The following is a 23,426-nucleotide window of genomic DNA, read 5'->3' as shown; positions in this document are numbered from 1 at the left end:
ACCTGTGACATTCCTGTAGGACCTTGTCCCTCACAGCTTACTCCCTCCCTGGACTTTGCTGTCAGACCAGGGCTTTATCTCGTGCTGCCTGCTGCCCCTGCAGACCATTCCAGGCACACTGCACTGAGCAGTTCCCCTTGCAGGCCTCAGGCCAGGCTGACTCTCCTGTCCAAGTGCATCTTGCTTCCTTTGCTTTATAATGTCTGCTTCTATGTCCAGTGCACATCCATCCTAACATCCTCCCCCCCCTTTTTTTTACATCCTTCCTTTTTATGCATGAAGTATGATCTACATAGACTAACCCTTCTCTACCACTCATCTTTGTGCACTTGTCTGCCCATGCCCATGAGCTCAAGATCCATTTCCTTAAATATTTTATTTAGTTGTTTGTCTATTTGTTTATTTATTTGAGAGAGAGGGAGAGCACAAGGAGGAGAAGGGCAAAGGGAGAAGCAGACTCCCCACCTAGCAGAGAGCCTGATGCAGGGCTTAGTCAGAGGAACTCAGGATCATGACCTGAGCCAAAAGCAGATGTTTAACCAACTGAGCAACCCAGGCACTCCAAGCTCAAGATCTATTTTAAGAGCTCCCATGTCAATTTTTCTTTTGTTCTTTCTATAGTCTGGGAACTCAATAATGGTTAGCTATATGAATGGTTTCATGGGCTTTTATGCATTTTAAAGATGGCAGAGGAGGAATGCAGGAAAGATTTTCTCTTCATCTAGATAGTCATTGAGCCCCCAAAGTATCTTCTTATGTACCTTTATACAGAGGACTCTTGTATTATTATTGATATTAGACAAAATTAATGTTGAGTCCCCACTGCAGGCTAGCACTTGATGACTTTAAGTGAGGCACTTGAACTCCCAAAGACTCAGGCAAAAGGTCCACATATCATTGAGGCTGCTGTCCACTGCAGGCTGTGGACACCTGGCTTAAAGAGGCTTCAAAGTAAGGACATTATCTCTAATTACATGAAGTCCAAGGTTGGCTCATTCAGGGCTCAGTGTGAAGGGCTGTAAGGCCCCTTTTACCTTTCTAGTCTGCTCTCCTTTTGTACTGATTTTGTCTTCAAGCTCGTTCTCCTCATTAAAGCCTGGGTGTCGCCATTCTGAGCATGAATCCAGACATGACAATATCTACAGGCAGGAACGTAATCTTTGCATCCTTTTAGTTAAAAACTCAACTTCCAACCACAGCAGACTTACCTCATGTCTTCCTGAGGTAAGTGTTGCTTCCTGAACCCACATCTAAATCACAGCAAGGGAAATAAGTCTGTGATTGGCTCAGATCAACCAGAAAATAGCCCTGGAACTGGGGCTGAGGACAGGCTTTCCTTAAGCATGTGCTATGGCCATTGGAAGGAGATGGGGGTGTTACTAGAAAGGATGGGATTGTGTGGAGGAATTGGACATCAAGTGGGCAACTGCTAGTGCCTGACTTAGTCCAGAAAGCAAGTTTATTAAGGCTGTCCTGTGCTTCCGCCCTTTGTACACATCTCATTTAGATCTTAGGATGGCCTTGTGGCATGGGGAATCATTCCATTTTACAGACAATAGGAGCCCAGCAGGGCTGAGAACATAAGGCTAATTGGCAGCACCAGAATCCAAACTCGAATCGTCTCATTCCAAACCCTACTTCTTTCCATCCTCATGCTGCCTTCAGCTCTGAATATGTACATTTTTTCATAAAATTCTTTTTTTTAAGTTTTTATTTATTCATGAGAGAGAGAGAGAGAGAGAGGCAGAGACACAGGTAGAGGGAGAAGCAGACTCCATGCAGGGAGCCTGATGTGGGACTCGATTCTGGGTCTCCAGGATCAGGCCCTGGGCTGAAGGCGTGCTAAACTGCTGAGCTACCTGGGCTGCCATAAAATTCTTTTTTTTTTTTTTTTTTTTTTAATATTTTGCCCAGATAGTAGCCAAGGCTACATATCTTGACCTTTTCACAGCTTAGCTCACCATAAAAAGCTGGATCAGAGATCTACTTTATCAGTTCTTTCTGATTTCCTCTAGGGAATTTATGAGAGAATGATATGCACATGGAGAAAGATTTCATTGGTATGAAAGTGAACTGGAGGGGTACATGGCTGGCTAAGTTGGAAAGGCATATGACTCTTGATCTTGGTGTCGTGGGTTGGAGCCCCACACTGGGTGTAGAGATCACTTAAATAAATAAATAGGGCATCCCAGCTGGCCCAGCTGTTTAGCGCCACCTTCAGCCCAAGGTGTGATCCTGGAGACCCGGAATCGAGTCCCATGTTGGGCTCCCGGCATGGAGCCTCCATGAATAAATAATTAAAATCTTAAAAAAAAAAAAATCTGAATAAAAAACAATGGTCGCGGGCAGCCCCAGTGGCACACCGGTGTAGCACCGCCTGCAGCCTGGGGTGTGATCCTGGAGACCTAGAATCGAGTCCCACGTCAGGCTTCCTGTATGGAGCCTGCTTCTCCCTCTGCCTGTGTCTCTGCCCTTCTCTCTCTGTCTCTATGAATAAATAAAATCTTAAAAAAAAAAAGTGGTCAGGGCACCTGGGTGGCTCAGTTGGTTAAGGTCTGCCTTTGACTCAGGTCATGATCCTCAGGGTCCTGGGATCGAGCCCTGAATCAGGCTCCCTGCTCAGCAGAGAGTTTGCAGAGAGCCTCTGCCCCTGCCCCTGCCCCTGCCCCTGCCCCTTCCCCTGCTTGTGCTCTCTCCCATGCTCCCTCCCTCCCTCTCAAATAAATAAATAAAATATTTTTTTAAAAATGGTCAAAACAATAGTCTGTGTGTCCCAGAGATGTGAACCAGGAGGAGATAAGGGATTTAGAAATGTGCAGATCCCGCTAGGTTTTTGCTGTGTTCAGGTATGGAATTGTACTGGGTAGAGTTAATATTGTCCAGTGTGGTGTGTTGGGGAAGGGCATTGGAGAAGGCTCTGTGATGCATGGAGCTTAAATTAGAGCTGGTTATATTATTCATCAAAGATTATCCTCAAAAAGGTGTTTTTCTCATTTTTTTGTCTTATTGCACTGGCTAGACTAACCTCAGATTTTTTTTTTTTAAGATTTTATCTATTTATTCATGAGATACACACACACAGAGAGAGAGAGAGAGAGAGAGAGAGAGGCAGAGACACAGGCAGAGGGATAAGCAGGCTCCATGCAGGGAGCCCAATGCGGGACTCGATCTGGGGTCTCCAAGATCATGCTCTGGGCTTCAGCTGAACCGCTGAGCCACCCAGACTGCCCTAACTTCAGATATTAAGTCGAATAGAAGCACCCATAGCCATCACCCTGGTCTTGCTCCTGACTTTAGTGTGCTATTTCTAGTATTTTATCATTAAGGTGCTGTAGGTTCCCTATCGTTAACTTTTATCAAGGTGGAGACCTCATTGTGTCTCCTGTTTATTATGGAGAGGGAGGCCATACACACAACTCTCTCTCTCCCAGTTGATGGAAGGTATGTGTGTTCTGGGGCTATACAGCTGTACTTTATGTGCTGCACTAGTTTGAATAGCCTTTGAACCCTAGCTTTTCTCAGCCCCCTGTAGTTTCTGGGTATAACAGCCTTAATTGAAATCTAGGTTTTGCCAGAAGACAATGGGCCTATGGGGAAAAGGATACAAAGTCAAGGAACAAGATTTTTTTATATCTCAACTAATTCAGTCTTACCTCTGACACTTACTTCCTGAGTGTCACTGGATGAATCACTTAGACTCTTTAAGTCTTAGTTTCATCTACTGTGAAATGGGGGAAATAATGCCTGCTGTATGGGATGCCTGGGTGATTCAGTTGGTTAAGTGCCTTTTATTTTAATTTTTAAGATTTTATTTATTCATGGGAGATACAGAGAGAGGCAGAGACATAGGCAGAGGGAGAAGCAGGCTCCCCATGGGGACCTTGATGTTGGACTCGATCCCACTGGAATCATGACCCAAGCCAAAGGCAGATGCCCAACCACTGAGCCACCCAGGTACCTCAAGTGCCTTTTACTTAAAAAAAAATTATTTACTTATTTGCAAGTGAGAGCGAGTGAGCAAGAGAGAGCCTCAAGTGTGGGGAGGGAAGGGGCAGAGAGAGAGGGAGGACCCTGGGATCCTGACCTGAGCTGAAGGCAGACACTTAACTGACTGAGCCACCCAGGTGCTCTGGAGTGGCTGACTTGATTTCAGCTCAGTCATGATTGTGGGATCAAACCCTCCTCAGGTTCTATACTAACTAATCTGGGAGAAGGCTTGAGGATTCTCCCTCTCCCCCTGCCCTTCCCCTTTCCCTTTAGAGAGATTTCTCTCTCTTTCAAATAGATAAATCTTTAAAAAGAAACTAATGCCTGATGGATAGTCATATGTAAGCACCAAATACTTTTCCAGGCCTATAATGGGTCTTAATCTCATATCATTGTGGGGCTTCTGATGCTTGGGAGGTAATAGCAACAGCTTCCTTCTGTTCAGGTAAGGCCAGCTTCATGGTAGTGTGATCAGTGCAGTTGCACAGAGCCCTGTGCTGACTTTAATATTTTACTGTTGCCATATTGAAATTCTTTTTTTTTTTTAAGATTTTATTTATTTGACAGGGAGCACTAGCAAGGGGAGTGGCCAGCAGAGGCCAAGGGAGAAGCAGACTCCCCGCTGAGCCCAAAGTGGGACATGCGGACATGCGCTCCATCTCAGGACCCTGAGATCATTACCTGACCCAAAGGTAGATGCTTAACCAACCGAGCCACCCAGGGGCCCTCATCCTGAAATTCTTAATACTTTTTGAACAAGGGTCCCATATTTTGTACCGGGCCCTGCAAACTGTGTAGCCAGTCCTATCTCTAGGAAGGAGCAGAACTCTTTTTTTTTTTTTTTTTTTTAGGAGCAGAACTCTTGTACTGGTTCTTATCTTTGAAAAATACCCTACCCCTGATTTCTTAGGGAATAACTCCCTTAGAGAGTTACCTCCTGTAGAAAAATTGGAATTAGCATCTTATGTCTGCTTATCTCTGTTCCATTCTGGGGTAATCTACACAGCCTCTTTCAGAAAGGAATACTTTATATTTTACATAACTTATTAGGTCCAGAGGAGTTAAGAGGGGACTGGTGAAATGGAATGATGATTTGGAGTTTTGGGTAAGGAAAAGATTTAGGCTCAAAATGCCTTACATCCATTATACTTGGACAAGGTAATGTCTCTGTCTCATTGGTAGAATCTGTGTTGCAGGGGAATTATATTTTCCTTCTTGGTAAAATTATATGTCTCAGGGGAATTTAACAGGTAATTTGTGTATAGTACCTTTCACAGAGAGTCTGGCACATAGTAGGTGCTCAAGCACCATTAATTCTTTCAGCCCTTGCCAGAAATAACAAAAATCAGGGCCCTAGGACTTGGTATGCTGCTGCCAATAATAGAAATACTATGATTTATTTTTTCACTACTGTTTGGGGAAAGGCATGTGCTTCATAAATATGTATTGGAAAGTACTTAGTAAATGAGTAGAAATAATAAAAATATGTCAAAGTAAACAGCTCCTATAAATATGTCACTTGGTAGACAAATTAGTGTTTTATTACTACTAAATACCATTGCTTGCCGAAAAGGATTTTAGATTACTTGCACAATGGGCACATTATTGAGTGCCTCTGCAGAAGGACATGCTAAAGATGAAAAATAGTGATGGTGATAATGTTAAAGGTGGAGAAAGGAGAAATGTGGGCAAATGCAGCTCTGAGACCTTCTTGCTTCAGTGATAGGCACATTATTTAACAGCATTCTCATGATTTAGCTGTAATGTGGACAGAGGGCCCAGGGGGAAAAAATGACCTCCAGAGGATGTCATGAATCTAGACTCTAGTCATTGGGTCCAACTAGTGGATTGAGTGCTCTTCTGTTTGGGACTGAGCACTCAGCTTGTAAACTGAGCTTACAAGAACATCTCTGGTCTCACCCCATCCTTGTTCTGGGCCTATTAACTTTCTATGACTATAATTAACGCTGAAAGGAGGAGAGATCAGGTGGAGAATGCTGTGCCTTAATCACAGGTCACAAATCCATTTCAAAAATGAGAGGATGAACAATGTCCTGACATCTCAAGAGGAAAGGAATCAGAGGGGAAAATAGAAGACAATGCCTCCCTCCATGGGGGGAATAAAGCCTCGGAGAGAAGCAGAGAAGACAAAATTCCATCAAGGAAAATTACGAAATAGCCAGGTAGGAAAAAAGATGAGGGTCGGGAGGCCTCTAGGCTGCCTGTCTTTCCATGAGTTACTGGGGGTGGAAAGACCTGGTGTCAAATTTCAGCTTGGCCTTTTTCAAACTGTGTGGCTTTGGGTAAATTACTTAACCTTCAGATCTTCGTTAATAACATGGGAATGATAGTACTCAGTTTGCTGGGTTGTGAAGATTAGAAATACTTGTGGAGGGGATCCCTGGATGGCTCAGCAGTTTGGCGCCTGCCTTCGGCCCAGGTCGACCCTGGAGACCTGGGATCAAGTCCCATGTCGGGCTCCTGGCATGGAGCCTGCTTCTCCCTCCTCCTGTGTCTCTGCCTCTCTCTCTCCGACTGTGTCTATCATAAAAAAAAAATGTGGAGCGACAGTCCAGGCATATAAATGATAGTATCTTTTTAAGAGAGAGAATGAGCACAGGGAGAGGGAGAAGCAGACTGCTGAGCAGGGAGCCCAAAGCAGGGCTCTCTATTCCAGGATCCTGAGATCATGACCTGAGCCAAAGGCAGATGCTTAACTGTCAGAGCCACTCAGGCGCCCCTAAATGGTAGTATTTTTATGTCATTTTCCCCCCTCCTGATAGTCCTTATATTGAAATACAAATTGCAAAGAACAACTGCGGGAGGGGAGGTTTCATTGGAACCTAAAAGCAGAAGAAAATTAAGTGTTAATAGACATGGTCCGAAGAATTATTAAACTGTATATTATTTTCATAACTAGGTATTTTCTTTGTGCACGCTGGCTAACGATCCCCATGCAACCCTGGTGCTTTACAGTTTACTAAGCACTTCTATGTGCATTAGCTTATACCATCCTCATAGCACCCCGCCTCCTAACAACCATACCAATTGTTTCAGGGATGAGGAAGCTGGAGTTCAGAGGCCTTAAGTGCCTGCTGAAAGGTACGCAGCTGATGACTGCCCGGGGTGGGCTCCTGAGCACATTCCCCTACCAAGGCCTTCCTTTGAGCAGTTTCCTCCCGCTCCTAAGGTAAACGTAGCTAGCCCTGGGGGTTCAGACCTGGGGGTTCAGACCGGGAAATGCTAGAGAGGGCGGTGCCAGCAAGTGAGTGGGACAGGCATGGGTTTTGAAGTCTTCCACACTTGGCTTCCAATACCTTCCAGCTACGAGACCCTGAATAAGCTAGTGAACCCTGGTGGGCCTGGGTTTCCTCCATCGTGGTCTGGGCAACCATCACCTGCTTACAGCATTGTCAGAACAGGGAGACAGGAGTGAGGCAACTCGCAAACTCTTGCGACGAGACGAGTTCAGGGATGTTAAGGGACCGGCCCAAGGTCACCAAGCTGGACCTCCACCTAGCTGAGCCCCGGACCTGGACTCCAGCTTCTCGCGCAGAGTCCGGTGACCAAGGCAAGGAGGACGAGAGGACGCCCTGACACAGGGCAACCGACGGCTGGGTCGCCGCCCCGCGGGGCTCTGGTCCAATCTCGGCCGGCTGGGCCTCCGGCGGCCTCAGCTCCGCCAGGGGGCGCGCGCGCGCGCGGGACACGCTCTAGCCCGGCGCGCGCCTCGCCCCTCTCTATGGTGGCTCGGGCACGGCGGCGGCGGCCGCGCGCTCCGAGGGGGCGGGGCCGCGGGGGGCGGGGCCGCGGGGGGCGGGCGCGGCCGGGCTGGGCCGCTGGGGGTGGGGTGGGGTGGGGTGGGGGGGCCGACTTCCTGGGGCCGCCCGGGAGGATGTCGCGGCCGCCCCCCAGTGCCCCTCAGCCCCCGAGACGCGGCGGCGGCGGAGCCCGGAGCCCCCCTGCCTGAGGCGTCCGCGGCCCGGATCCGGCCCCTCCCCTCCCAGGTGCGGACCGGGCGGGCGGGCGGGCGGCGCGGCAGGTGAGGAGGCGGCGGCGCCGGGGCCGCGGGGCCCGGCCTGGGTGGGGTCCCGGGGGAGGCCGCGGCGGGGTCGCGTCTGGAGGCGCCTCCGGCGTGCGGGGCGCGGCCCGGGACTCCCTGCCTCGCTGGGCGTCTCCGCAGCGGGGCGGCCCGCACCTGTCCCATCGGAAGTCCTTGGAGGGAGGCATTTCACCCGAGGGCGGCGACCCGGGCCGGGGTCCTCGAGGGTCCCGGGCGCCCTGCAGACCGGCCGGTTGGGCTGGCCCCGGGGCCGGATGCCTCTTTGCGGCCGAGGAAACTGAGTCAGGCCTCCAGAGGGACGCGCTCGCCCCTGCTGCCTCGCAGGAGCCCCCGGGGCTGCCCGGGGGAGGCGGCCGGAGTTGCAGGCTCGGGGAGAAGTTTGAGAGCGTGGTCCGGGCCCTCCGCCCGCTCCTCCCTCGGCGGGGCTTCGCCCTCCGCGGGGTCGAGGCGCTGCGCCAGGTCGCCGGGGGCCCAGGCGGAGAAGGGAGGTGCGGCCTCTCCGCCGCGGCTGCCCCGGGCCTCGGCCGGGCCTAGGGCGTCCGCTCGGAGCTCGGGTTCTCGCCGGCGGGACGTAGGAACGGCAGCGCAACTTCTCCTTTTTGTCGGTCTGTCATTCGTTCTAGTGGGAGAAAACTGCGCGTGTGATCGCGGGAGAGTGTCTCCAGCTCCTCCCAGGCCGTGTGGGGCAGGGACGAGCTGCTGGGCAGTAGGGCTTTACCCCCGGCGGTCACTTGGACATAAGAGCGGGGCGGAAGGCCGCGGCGACATCCACAGGGTCCCTTACTCGTCCCGTGCGCTGGCCGTGTGAGGACGGGGAAGACTTCCCATCACTCGTTGCTGGCGCTGTCTGGGGAGCCGTGGGGTTTTCCCAGTGGCGGGGCGGGCCAGGTGACCGAAGCGTGGCCTGCAGAGCCGCCCCCTTACCGAGCCATTTTTCTAGGAAGGGGAATAGGCAGGGGAACACGGTGCTTTGCCCAGTTCTCAGTCCAGAGCTGCAGGGTTGGGAGCTGTAGTGTTACTTCCTCTCTCTTCAGGGGATTTCAGGTTGGACAACTTCGTTATCCGTTTTTTTTTTTTTTTTTTTTTTCCTGATTGCTTGCTCTCTTTCATGTTCAAGGAAAATCATGATGGCAAGTATTTCTGAAACGTTGTGGCATATTTCCTGATAATTCTGGACTTGAGAGTACAGTTCATAGCCGGCGGTTGAGAGGGGTCATTTTCTTCAGTTTGGAAGTTGTGTATAACTGCAGATTCATGTGGCAGGGAGGGCTGTGTGATACCTTAGTTGTGCTTAAAGTTTCCATGTAATGTAGGACACACATTTAGTGTCTAGATCTAGTTATGAGGATCAGCCCACTAAAAACTTCCAGATTACTTAAAAAAAAAAAAAATCTTAAAAAAAAAAAAGTAAAACACTTGATCCCAATATAAACAATCAGAATAACAGCTGTCTACCTGACAAATCTGGAAGCTGTTATTCTGATTGTTTATATTGGGATCAAGTGTTTTACTTTTTTTTTTTTTAAAGATTTTTTTTTATAAGTAATTTCGTTTTTTTTTTTTTAAATTTTATTTATTTATGATAGTCATACAGAGAGAAAGAGAGAGAGGCAGAGACACAGGCAGAGGGAGAAGCAGGCTCCATGCACCAGGAGCCTGATGTGGGATTCAATCCCGGGTCTCCAGGATCGCGCCCTGGGCCAAAGGCAGGTGCCAAACCGCTGCGCCACCCAGGGATCCCTAAAGATTTTATTTATGAGAGACACATAGAGGCAGAGACAGGCAGAGGGAGAAGCAGGCTCCATGCAGGGAGCCCGACGTGGGACTCGATCCCAGGTCTCCAGGATCACACCCTGGGCCGAAAGCAGGCGCTAAACCGCTCAGCCACCCAGGGATCCTCTGGGGTCAAGTGTTTTAAATCCTCTATATTGACTTCATTTAACCAACTGCTAAAATAATATGCAGAGAAAAAGTGTTTCAGATTAGGAATTAATTTGTTTTTAATCTTTCTTACGGCCAGGTAGGTTGACACAACTAACTGCTTAGCACCATCTAATAGGAATACATCTTTAAGGCCTCTTAAGAAAAAAAAAAGCATGGAAAAAGCATTTTCAATTACCAGCATTTAAGAAGGCAAAAATAACAAAAAAGGGCACAGTTTCTTCCCTAACATGTTCACTGTGATGTTTAATATAGCCACACCCATCTGTAAGAGTATTGTGCCTAGGACTTTCTGAAAACACCTACAGAAATTGAAGGAGTGTTAGGGAGCCTAATCCCACCCGGATTTTTTTATTCTTATAATAGAACCTTTAATACTGCTATTGTTTTTCTAATACTGCTATTGTTTAAATGGTAGATTAGAGACATTTCTATCAAATGTTGTACTGGCCATAGTGTTTTTGTTTGGGAATGAAAGTTTTAGTCTCTGCACCTTGGAATCTCATCACCCCTGCAATACAGAGCTAAGTAGTATTTTAGAGATTAATGAGAATACAGAGTTTAATTTTTTTTTTTTAATTTATTTATGATAGTGAGAGAGAGAGGCAGAGAAACAGGCAGAGGGAGAAGCAGGCTCCATGCAGGGAGCCTGATGTGGGACTCGATCCCGGGTCTCCAGGATCGCGCCCTGGGCCAAAGGCAGGCGCCAAACCGCTGCGCCACCCAGGGATCCCGAGAATACAGAGTTTAAATCGCTAGCTATTGGTGAAGTCTTCAGGGACTAGCTTCTTCCTTGTTATTGTTTGGTAATGGTTACACGTTATTGTTTTTGTTTGGTTATTGGTTATGGTTGCATTTTTTTTTTAAAAGAGTTTATTTATTGGGCAGCCCCGGTGGCTCAGCAGTTTAGCGCCTGCCTTCAGCCCAGGGTGTGATCCTGGAGACCTGGGGTCAAGTCCCACATCGGGCTCCCTGCATGGAGCCTGCTTCTACCTCTGCCTGTGTCTCTACCTCTCTCTCTCTCTCTCTCTCTCTTTCTGTGTGTGTGTGTCTCTCACCAATAAATAAATAAAATCTTAAAAAAAAAAGTTTATTTATTCGTGAGAGACAGAGAGAGAGGCAGAGACATAGGCAGAGGGAGAAGCAGGCTCTCTGCAGGGAGCCCAATGCAGGACTTGATCTCAGAACCTAGCCTAACAGTAGGCTGACACTCAACCACTGAGCCATCCAGGTGCCCTTGGTTATTTGTGTTTATGTAAGAAAGATTTTAGCATTTTTAAGGACTGTCTTTATTTTTTATTACCTTTTTTTTGTCTGCTTTTTTTTTAACTGAAGTTAGTTGACACACAAGGACAATCTTTTTATATACAAACATAACTCCACCCTCTTCCTTCAATAGGGAAATGATTTGGTCATTTTCTTGTATCATGGTTTTATATTAAGAGCTTTAATAGGACTTTTAATAGGTTATTCTGTTTCATTTCACATGAAAGCTATCCCAGATAGAAAGGAATCACAGGCCTCAGCTCTCCCAGTTTCCAGAATTTATCAGTTGCATGGTCAAGACAGTGGTTTTATCTAATCCTATAATGCCATTCTTAGTTTAAACCCATTATCTTCCTTTCTCTTAATTAAGATGGTCATGAAGTTTCCTTGCTTCTGCAGGTTGAATGTTGCACATTTTTGATGCATTTAGGCCTGTTAACGTTCTGAATTGTAGCTAAACAGAATCCTATTGCCTGATTTTAAACATTTTCGTTTTTAAAGCAAGCATAAAAGTTATGTATCCTCTGGGGGAAACCAGCTTTTAAAATCTGTTAGAAAAACCAAATCTGGTTTTTCCAGCTTTGTACCAATGTGAAATCTTAACCTTTCCTTTCTGGTTTCTCCAGTACTGTGACTAGTGACCAATAGTGAATGAGGAACCAGAGCTGTTGGGAGATCCTAAAGTCTTAATGAATCAGCAAAAGAAGGTCTCATTGTATTCAGTGCAGTTTTTAGCCTTTTTAGTGTGTTTTATTGCAAGGAGTTCCCAAAAGCCAGCCAGCCAGCCAGCCAGCCAGCCGTTCCTTGAAAGCTGCAGTTGGAAGCTGAGTCACTAAGGGGTTCTTTAAAAGTACAGATTTCTCAGCCCCACCTCCTGGAGATTTGATTGAGTGGATAATCGATGACCAAGAATCTACATTAAAAAAAAAAAAAACCACTCTGGCCTCTATTTCCAAAGAGCTCCCCAAGTGATTCTGATTAGCATCCAGGTTTGGGAGCCACTCTTGCATCGCTTTGAAATTCTTTATAAATGGTTGTCCCTTTAAAACCATCATTATGTTATCCAGGATGTTTGATTTGCTAGAATAGCCCATTTCCTAGTCATGACAGATAACAAAGAGCTTTTATAACTTTTATGTAAATTACTTTACAGAGAGGCTCCCCCGCCCCACTGCTGTATTATCTATCCGGAGTCATGAGGGAGGGTTGGTGAAAGTAGCTTCCTTTATTTCCTGAGTGGACAAATGAATGATAATGTGGAAACAACTGGAGGTCGGAATTGGTAGGTGAATCTAGTTATGATCAGTGTTGGTGGGGGTGGGGTGCCTGGGAATTCTCCGCGTGTAGAATTTAAAAATAAAGCCAACTTGCCAGATGTTTCACTGCTTCATAGCTGAAGCGTTTATGGAAAATAATGGAGGCTTAATAGTCAATACAGTTTAGTCACAGGTCCTTTGCTGAGTTCCCGGAAGGAAGAAAAAGTGCTGAAGTACAGAACCATCCGCGTTAAAACAGAATCAGGGCACTTATGATATGTTAAGGAATTAAACTTGGGGAAAGCCTAACAATTTAGGAAATTGACACATCTGGTTATGAATCCCAGCTCTTCTGCCTCCTGGCCATGCTACTTCAGACCCCTTCCTTAATCGCCATCAGCTTCATTTTCTTCATCCCCAAGATGAGAATAATACCTGCTGGGATTGTTACAGGGCTTAAAAGAGAGAACATATATTCTTTATGTATGTAGTTGCAGGCAACTGCATGAATGTTCCCTTCTACTTTTCTGCTAGGATCTTTATTATTCCAAAGGCTGAAGATGTCTTTCTGAATTTGCTTTCTCTTAACTCTTTCCAGGAGTATCTACTCCCACAACTCTTATTTAAGAGTCTATGACAGAGTGAGGACTGAAGTTAGGAACTGGATGATAGGGATAAAGAAGAGTGAGTCCTAGGACATTCAAAAACGTTTTTGAATGAGTGGAGCACAGGCATATATCCAGAGTTACTGTCCGTGTGTATCTGTCATCCATCTGGGTGGTAGCCGGGGCACTCCCCTTAGGCCAGGAGGCTCTAAGGGTGGCCCCGTGAAGTGGTAGCTGACATCCATTTTTCCCCCTCGTCTCTTCCTTTCTCCCTTTTGGTGTCTTTTGTCTCTCTTTCCCTCTCTCTTCCCTTCCCATCTTTCAAAGTGCTCTTGCTTTCGACTTGCCAGTCATGCCACAATAATCGCAGGCTAGGCCCCTGAAACTCCAGGCTAAAAGAGGTTGCTGGTTGCTAACACCTGTCTCCCAGCTAAATGAATAGGCCCTTTTGTAGGCAGGATGTTTAAAAAAGCTGATTAGTACAATGCTGGCTTAAAGGACCTATTAATGATACAGCATATGTAAATCAGAGAGTGATTCAAAGCCATTTTAGAGATTTGTTTCTTATATTAGATATTTTTTATATTGAGTTATGATGTTGGTTGAAATTTTATATCTAAACCACGAATCCGTTTATTACCCAAACAGACTAATTTTTGTAATTTGATTGGGGATCATTTATATTCTAGAGAAGTTTCTACCCTTAAGGGCCTTTGTATTGTTCAGCAAATGTCTAACTAGTGTGTAATACAATTAAAGTTTTGTTCACTGTGCTGCTGACATAATTAGTTTAATTTCTGCTCCTTATATATTTCTCTTGGCAGCTGGGAAATTAAAATACTAGACGTTGCATAAAACTGCTTTTTTTTAAGGGGGTGATTTTACTGTCAGTTGAATGGACTTAGGCCCCAGGGTACATTTTTTAAGATGTCTTATTCAACTTTCCTGTAATAGTCTTCTTTCTCTCCATAGAATTAATGTATTAAGACACATAATTGGCTATTTAAGCATTCAGAAGAGACCATGTTTGGCCTTTACCCTGTGATTATATTTTTCCCTCCATCTCTTTGGAGGGCAATGTGTGTAATTTTTGAAACCCTGAAGTATATTACACTTACATGAGCCCATCAACTTTTGCAAAGACAGGAGAATGGCATGGTTTTCTCTTTTTCTCTGATAAGGTGTATTATGTAATTCCCTCCCCAAATCACTGCCCTGTTCTTTTTAGATCATAGTGTCTGCAGACCTGATGTGAGAGTGGAAAAGCTGTGATGCCTGGCAAATCCTCTTCACAATTTCTCTGTGATACATTTCACAGAAATGGCTCTAGTCTTTAGAACAGAAGTTGCTCTCAAGGAGACTTTACATTTAATTACGCTAATCCACACTTCATTTCCTACAGGATTCTTGGAGAGATTCTCACCAGGCTGCGATTTCACGGAGTCATGACTTAACGCTGGTTTTTATCTCCTGTTAAGGCTTCCAACTTTTTTTTTTTTTTTAATTGAAAGTGACCTTGGTCTGGTAATTTCTTCATTGACCTCTCCTATAAAAAGATAAGCAAAAAAAAAAAAAAGGCAAAACTGTCTCGCTCCCTCAGCAGCCTTTTTCAGCAGCCATGCCCCATGTTGCTTTTGCATTTCTACAAAATTGTGTTGAGTAAGTGCTACTTGACTTTTTAAAACTGCCCTTTACCAGTGGTGCAGGTTAGGCCTTCCTCTCCTGGTTTAATGTACTCATGCTTTTGCTGGAATTGTGTGGATTTCATTGTTTCTGGGTTGTAGAGTGGTCGGGGTGCCCTGGGACAGCTGTTTTTTCCACCAGGGCCCAGTTCTAAAAGTAGGGGAACCCACCCCCACTTGAACTACCAGGAGCCAGTCTGATTGCTGAAGACATTTTAAGTGCCTTGATCCTCTTTAAAGAAAGAAATGGTGCCTAGTCATCCTGAAACTTTCAGGAAGTTTGGCCAACTGGAGGCTCTGCTGGACTGTGAGTAGTTAAATGTAATTCGTTAGTAATCAGCACCCATTGTTTATTTGCAACTGCTGGATTATGTTAAAAGACTTGCAAAAAAAAAAAAAAAAAAGCTTTTCTTAAGTTAATGTAGCATCCTCCTCTCCCACCCCATCCTCTTTGTGGTTTACTCTTTTCATTTGCTTTGGAAATCTTCCAATCTCTGTCCAGATCTCATGCATATAGATTTACAGCACAGGAATCAATATATTAGATCCTAAAATACATAGGGAAGTGTGTTGTCTCCAGCATTTCTGTGATTCTTACTTTTTTTTTTTTATTTTAGTAATGATTAAGACACCTGCCTGAGAAATAACCGAACCTCATCCTCTCTCTGCTTCCAACCTTTCCCTAAGTCTTGAATCAGTGGTCCCACAATGAATTAATTATACTTCCTCTTGACCATGCTAAATTATTATTTTACATGGTGTGGAAGATTCACCAGAGCATAAGCCTTTATTTGAAAATACTGGACAAAAGGAGCATTCTAGTTTGGAGAAAGAGAGCAGAGTGTTTTCTAGGGCTTGCTTTAGCAGGAGTGGGTCAGCTGAAGTTCAGCTGGTTTGAGGAATCTGCAGTCAAGGATGATTCTAGGAAGAGGGAGGAATTGTTTTTGCAAATTAGCAGCCATTGTTTGGACATTTTGGATTTTTCAGAGAGGTGAAGAGGGTGAGTTAGGGGCTGACGGAGGTGGGGAGGAATGAGTGCAGGTGCTTGGACTTGCACAGTCCAGTGGAAAATTCTTAGTCTTTCAGTTTCTCTCACATTTGTCTACCTTTGTTTCTACCTTTCAGGCACTACTGGATTCAGGCACCATTCTTGGTCATTTCATTTACTGATGGAAGAGTTTGCTTGATCATTCAGAGTATGAGCTGAAGTTTATCTTTGTTAGTGTTTGCTATAAAATAGATGGGGAGAGGAGCATTAGAATATTCCCAGAGAGCTTGATAGGCCACTCCATCTTCCCTGCTCCCCTCACCATATAGTGAGACCCAGCACTCCAGGTGACTCCAAATTGTCCACGCCCATGCCCACTGGCCTATTTCAGTGGTTCCTAACTCTGGATTGTTGACACAGTTGCAGACCTGCAGCTTGATGAGTAGGGACAGGCGAGCCAACCTGTTAATGGGAGACATAAAAATTATACTTAATTCTGCGACTTAGCCTCCCGATGATCTTCCATCAATTTCCTAAATATTATTTATTTGACAAAATTTTTCATATAGCAGATCAACATGTCTTTTGTACTACCAAAACTAGTATTAAAAAGGAAAATACATTGACAATTATATCTCAGTTGGCTTTTATTTGAGATGCAGGTTGTCCATATCTGGACTGTTACTTGTAGAAACACAAACAAACTTAAAAATAAGCCACTGGCTTTATTCAGGAGGGATTGGTACAAAATTCAAGAGTTCTAAATACCACGTCAAGAAAGCAGTTTTTGATGCCATAGAATGTAAATATTTGTGTATATTGTAATTTACATTTGTTCCTTCCAATCAAACAATTTTTTTAAGGCTCTTTGCCCAATGTGGGGCTCAGACTCACAACCTCGAAATCAAGAGTTGTGTGCTCCACTGACTGAGCCAGCCAGGCACTCCCCCTACAACATCATTTTTTTTTTTTAATTTTTATTTATTTATGATAGTCACAGAGAGAGAGAGGCGCAGAGACACAGGCAGAGAGAGAAGCAGGCTCCATGCACCGGGAGCCCGATGTGGGATTTGATCCCAGGTCTCCAGGATCACGCCCTGGGCCAAAGGCAGGCGCCAAACCGTTGCGCCACACAGGGATCCCCAACATCATTTTTTAAAATGGGAAAAAGTTGGGGCACCTTACTGGCTCTGTTAGTGGAGCTTGCAACTCTTGATCTCTGGGTCATGAATTTGAGCCATACTTTTGTTGTAGACATTACCAAATAAGTAAATAAATAGGGGCCCCTGGGTGGTTCCATCAGCTGAGGGACCGACCAACTCTTGATTTTGGTTCAGGTCACGCTCTCAGGGTTGTGAGACCATCACCGGGCTCTGTGCAGAACAGGGAGTCTGCTTGAGATTCTCTGTCTCCGTCTGCCCCTCCCTCCACTGCATGTGTTGAGTGCTCTTTCTCAAATAAATAAACATTTAAAAATAAATAAAATGGGGAAAAAGTTGAAATTTGTTGTTACATTTTACAAATATTATAAAAGCATATTAAGATATGCTTTCTATAAGTTTTAATATACTGATTTAAAAATATTCTTTACCTAAGATAATTTCTTTGTCGAGGATTATGCACAAATGATGACCTTTTTTTATTTCTAAAAGCATTGGTAACATCATCTATTGCTAATCTCAAATTTTAGCATGACCAGAATCTCCTGAGCACTTGCAAAAAAAAATCCAGTTTCCTGATTCCTAGCCTAGACCTAGAGAATCAAGAGTGTTTGGGACTGAAATTTGGGATTCTGATGGCAAGGACTACCATGATGGTGGTGATGTTGAGAAATTCTGCAATTAGGGGGCTGCCTTTATTTTGCAGTGGAGGGATTTAAGGCACACAGGAGCTTAAGACACTTTGAATAGCATTGTTCTGAGTGGTTCTGAGGAGATCATTTTCTTCATTATGCTACTTGTAGATGAAGCAACCAGCTGAGCACTCCCATTCCTACTTGGGGAGAAAAGTTGTATTGCCTGGTGATTTGCTAGACCACGACCACAATTTTTACTACTTGGAAATTAGGTGAAGGATGCTTACTTTTAATATGCTTAAGAATAAGGCAATAAAACTTGAATTTGGTGCCTGAATCAGGAGGGATATTTACCTCTTGACTAAATACTAAAAAGGAGTTTTCAACTTCTTGGCCTTTACTCATAGTTAATAAAGCTGCTTAAAAGTAGAAAACAGAAAATAAAATTTGGGCGTATACAGGTTTTTTTTTTTGGCACTGAAGTTTGTGTTTGCTTTTTAGAAACCTTTATAAGTAGTCTAGGAACAAGAGTTGTTTGTATTGCTATAATATCAAAATGAATGTTGATATGGAGCAGGGCGAAGTAGCTCTGCGTGCTTTGCATCCTAGTCAGATTGCTTAGTTGGATGAAATGTCAAACTTGATAGATTATTGGAGCTGTTATTTTGGTGGTTAAACAAAAATGAAACTGTTGTGGATGTTCACAAGAACACTGTTCTCTGTGTCTGGACTTTGCACTGGAGAAAGTTTCAATTGTTCGTAAGCAATACTAGTTAGAAAATGCGGCTTCTGTGGCTCCTAGCACAGCTGTCTAAATTACCAGCTCTACTGGGGCCTTTGGACAAGCATTGTTGAACACTTTTGGAAACAATTTATGTTTCTGATTCCAAAATGTCTGTGGTTGTTCCCTGAATAGTTGGGAAGCCTAGAAATGGAGAAAGGTATGGTACTGTGTCTAGATTTTTTAAATCAAAACTTTAAGTGTCTCTAGAATAAACTCCACCTTTCTGACTGGGGCGGGGTGGGAGTTGGGGCTGTTAAGAGAATATTGACTCCTTGGGCCTGGCTTTCCCAGTTAGTGACTATTCAGTAGGATGGCATGTTGTCAGCCTGTGTACCACCAGTCTACAGAGAACTTTGGTTATTACAACCTTGATTAGGAAAGAAGGATGGGGAACATGAATGGGGGTATAGATGTCTGTGCCTGCTGTGTGAAAGCCTTGAATTTTCACTTTGAACATTTCATTTGGTGTAAGATGTTATAAAACTGTCTTCTTTACAAAACAGCCCCCTTCTCCTATTGAAATCATATGTTGCCCATGAGAGCTTGGGAAACATTAGGCTTGCTCAGCAGGATTTATTTTACTCATTCCATTGTGTAAAATGATACTTTTTTCTGAATGGAATTGTATGCATTCCTTGGTGGGAGTTAGGAGAAGGCTTATTTGTGTCTAAAAGTAGAAGAGGGTTTTGTGTAAGATTAACATTTCTTTTGCTGTGTGATACTTGTCTTTGTGCCATATTTTACATGTATAAAAAATTACCAACAGTCATTGTGTACTGGCCATGTGCAGGGACTTTACTATATGAACTTATTTCATTCTCCCAACAGTTTTAGGAATTGTAGGTCCTAGTATCTATGTTCCACAGATGTGAAAACACTGCATGGAGAAGTTAGGTGATAGGCCTAAGGCCACACAGTGTTTGAACCCTTCTGGCTGTAAAGGCCAAGCTCTCAACCACCAGGGTATAGTGGCCTCACACTACACTGTCTCATCTATGATGATTACTTTTCAGAGTAGTAGGTCCTCAGAACTAGGTTCCATTTCATATAGTAGTGGGCTTTGAAATTTTTTTTTTCTTTCAAAGATTTTATTTTTTTAAATTTATTCATGAGAGACACGGGGGTTGGGAGGAGGGCAGAGAGAGAAGCAGGCTCCATGCAGGGTGCCGGATGCGGGACTGGCTCCTGGGTCCCCAGGATCACACCCTGGGCTGAAAGCAGGTGCTAAACTGCTGAGCCACCCAGGCTGCCCTGAAATTTTATTATACATGGGCCTCCTTGTGTGGAATGTGATTTAAAAATGATATTAGCGATACCTGTTAGGTATTTTGCTAGTTCTGTTAGCACTGAGGATTGTTTTATTGTTTATTCCTAATTCTAATATTATGATATTTGATGTATAAACCAGTCACCCTTAAGCACATTCAACTAAACAGCTAAGGCATTGTCTTAGAGAATTCATTGGTGGCAGTTCATTTTTCAGGTTTTTTTTTTCTTGTCAACGAGTGTCTTCCTGTTTGTCAGTAGGCCTTCTCTTATACATAAGATGTATAGATGTTCTGGCCTCATGTTGTAAGTGATAGTGGCATAAATGGTGACAGGGCCACTTCTTCAGGAAGAAGCCCTGATCAGTATAGAAAGTAAAACTTTGCTATCTGGGCTTGAGATCTGTGTCCTGCTTCCCTTACTAGGAGGGCCCTGTGAGGACTGGCCCGAAGAATCACAGAGGAAGCGCGTCACTGAAAGTTTTTCTGCTAACCTCTGCCTCACTTTTTGGAGGCTCCTAAGACTTTTGTAAGAAAAGCTAGTTGTGGTTAAGAAGCCTGTCACATGTGAGATGCCTGGTAACCACATCTTTCACAATTTCTTTGTCTAATTGCTGCAGTGTTTTGATGCTTTTGATTTCAAGCAGGACAGTTTTGGCTGAATGCTGAGCTGGAACTATAGCAGAGTTCACTCTGCACTGGTTACTTCTGCCTTTTGGTTCATTTCTTGTGGCTCGGGGGAGCTCATATCGAAAGGAGAGGAGGGTTGGGGGAAATGCAGGGAGGGGAGGGGTGGGGCACAGGTAGTGCCTGAAATGTGTTTCAGGTCAATGAGCCAGCAATTGATCCATACCTAAAAAGTCCGTGTCCTTCCCCACCCCCCACATAGTAAGGACTGCAAAATAATAAGAAATGTGATCTGCTCTACAAACTTTTCGCCTTTCTGAGTTCTCTGTAGTGATTGGACAGTGGAATAAGCAATTGTCACATCATCCCTAAATCTTTGGCAACCAGCCATCTGTTCTCTCACTCTCTAATTTTGTCATTTCTGAAATGTTAGGGAAATGGATCATAACAATATGTGACCTTCTCAGATTGGCGTTTTTCACTCAGCACGATGCCCTCCATCCAAGTTGTGTGTAGCAATAGCCCATTCCTTTTTATTGCTAAGTCATATTCCATGGTGTGGATGTGCCACAGTTTCTTTATTCTCCTACAGAAGGCCATTTTGGTTGTTTCCAGCTTAAAACTGTTGTGAACATTTGCATGCATGTGTTTTTTGGACATACGTTTTAATTTCCCTGGATTAAGTGCCCAGGAATGCAGTTGCTGAATCTGATGGGGAGTATATATTTAGTTTTTTAAAGAAACTGCCAAATGGTTTTCCAGAGTGGCTGTACCATTTTACCATTTTACAGTCCCACCAGTCAATGTAGAAGATTCAATTTCTCTGCATCTTTGCCAGCATTTGGTATTGTCGACATTTTTTATTTTAGCTTTTCTCCTAGATAGCATATCTGGTTTTTAAGTTCATCAGATAATTTGGTAAGACTGATCTGATTGATGAAGAGCAAAGATTTTTGAGCCATCTTGTTAGCCCACTGTGTGGCTCTGTCTCTGTACAGCATTCAGTGGTCTGTTGATTTGCTCTTTAATTCCTTGCCTGTGGCTTCCTTGAGACAGGGAGACCAACCAAGACTCACTTTGGGGGAAGTAAGAACTGTGAGCCTGAGAATCTCTCCTTTTACATCATAGTACCTACCACAGCATCACTTCTAGCACAGTGCTACCAATGATGGTGAACAAATAGTGCTATCCCCAAATTATGAAGTTCTGGTTAATTCTTTAGAAATTTGCCTCAGTGGGGATGTCTGGGTGGCTCAGTGGTTGAGCGTCTGCCTTCAGCTTAGGGCCTGATTCCAGAGTCCAGGGACTGAGTCCCACATCGGGCTCCCTGTCAGGAGTCTGCTTCTCCCTCTGCCTATGTCTGTGTCTCTCATGAATAAATAAATAAATCTTAAAAAAAAATTGCCTCAATGAATATAGCTTTCAATATGCTGAAAATTTGGCTTAGAATGGCCCTGTTAGCTTGTTCGAACTGTTTGTCAAGTGATCTTAGGTACCCTATTTCTGGTAAAATTAATTATCTTATGCCTCTAATTTTAAAATACTAAAATAGCACAGAAGTATACATATAACACAGAAAGTGAACCTTGTCCTTATCAGAAGTAACTACTATTAAATGGTTCTAGACTTTTAAAAAAAGCCTGCCTTCCTTCCTTCCTTCCTTCCTTCCTTCCTTCCTTCCTTCCTTCCTTCCCAGAGCACGCAGGCATGCACAAGCGCTGCAGGAGAGTTGGTGGGAGACAGAGAGGGAAAGGGAGAGAATCTCAAGCCGACTTTCTGTGCCCAACTCAGGGCTCCATCTCACAACCCTGAGATCATGACCTGAGCCAAAATCAAGAGTCGGACGCTTTAACCCACTAGGCACCCCATTGATTCTAGACTCTTAAATTATAGGTTTTGTATCTTTTTTCTTTTTTTTAAGATTTTAATTTTTTATTTATTCATTCATGAAAGACAGAGATTGAGAGAGAGAGAGAGAGAGAGAGAGAGAGAAGGCAGGCAGAGACACAGGCAGAGGGAGAAGCAGGCCCCGTGCAGGGAGCCCAATGTGGGACTCGATCCTGGGTCTCCAGGATCACGCCCTGGGCCAAAGGCAGGCACCAAACCGCTGAGCCACCCCAGGATCCCCTGTATCTTTTTTTTTTCACTCTATGTACATTTGCATGTGTATTCTTTTTTTTTTTTTTTTTAAGATTTTATTTATTTATTCATGATAGAGAGAGAGAGAGAGAGAGGCAGAGACACAGGCAGAGGGAGAAGCAGGCTCCATGCAGGGAGTGCGACGTGGGATTCGATCCGGGTCTCCAGGATCGTGCCCTGGGCCAAAGGCAGGCGCTAAACCGCTGCGCCACCCAGGGATGCCTGCATGTGTATTCTATGTGTGGTTCCCGACTGCTGTTCTACTAATGCTTTTTTGTTTTCAGTGGGCATGTATTATGGGCATTTTCCCTGTGACTTTTGTTTTTTTTTTTTTGGTGGTGGTGTTCCCTTATAAAAGGGATGAGAGATACCTTTGAAAGATCTAAACAGAATAAATTTTATTCCCTGTTACATAGGCTTGAGTTGAAACAAGGTTGTAGCTTGGTTTGCAAGGAAATCAGTAGAATTCTGGATATTAGGATCTACCTACCCATTTTATTATAAATAATGCAAGTTTGATTTTATGAACCTTGAAGAAAGCAGGAACTGTGAGCAAAATAATCTTTGGAAAATGTACAGTCCTTTGGGTATTCGTCTGCTCATCAGGTGCTTAGTCAGATGAAGTGTTTTCTTAAGTGCTACTGAAATGCACAGTTCAGTCTTTATTTTGAAATCCCCTCCCCCTCCCCTTCTCTCTGTCTTCCATTATTTTGATTACCTTCATGGGACATTCAAGCTGTGTAGTCTTACCCTTTTATTTCCATAGCCTACATAAGCCAGTTTGAAGATTAACTGTAGGTGAACAGGTAACCTTATCTACTTGGCTAGAAATTACCCATGCACATGAAACACATGTCAACAAAGGCCACCTAGTCTTGGGAACCTGCGAGAAGGTAACTTAATCTTGTGGCATTTTTAGTGGAAACCGATGGGAAAAGTTAGGAAGTTTGTTATTGGAGGCAGGGCATGAATATGGGAGGTGGCAGGGAGTAGAGAGAAAGAAGATAGCATGTGTGGATGTATTTGAG

General features: G+C 44.3%; 1 protein-coding gene across 5 annotated transcripts in view; it reads left to right on the top strand.

Moving 5' to 3' along the window:
- Window positions 1-7,786: 7,786 nt before the first annotated feature.
- Window positions 7,787-23,426, top strand: part of RFFL (ring finger and FYVE like domain containing E3 ubiquitin protein ligase) — a 72,485-nt gene continuing 56,845 nt past the window's right edge. The window contains exon 1 of one of the 5 annotated variants that reach the window (XM_041727018.1): window positions 7,787-8,029. Coding sequence is in view for 1 of the 5 variants with exons in the window: in XM_041727013.1 (XP_041582947.1) it covers window positions 12,506-12,539 (34 nt within the window). In the remaining 4 variants the exon portion in view is untranslated. Of the gene's footprint in view, window positions 8,030-8,535; window positions 8,656-9,074; window positions 9,095-12,459; window positions 12,540-23,426 lie in introns of those variants that run through there. The other 4 variants (XM_041727014.1, XM_041727019.1, XM_041727017.1 and 1 more) reach the window with 4 other exon arrangements.

The sequence above is a fragment of the Vulpes lagopus genome, chromosome 12 (genome assembly GCF_018345385.1).
Source record: "Vulpes lagopus strain Blue_001 chromosome 12, ASM1834538v1, whole genome shotgun sequence".
NCBI classification, from domain to species: domain Eukaryota; kingdom Metazoa; phylum Chordata; class Mammalia; order Carnivora; family Canidae; genus Vulpes; species Vulpes lagopus.
This window is presented reverse-complemented; position numbering and strand designations above follow the sequence as displayed.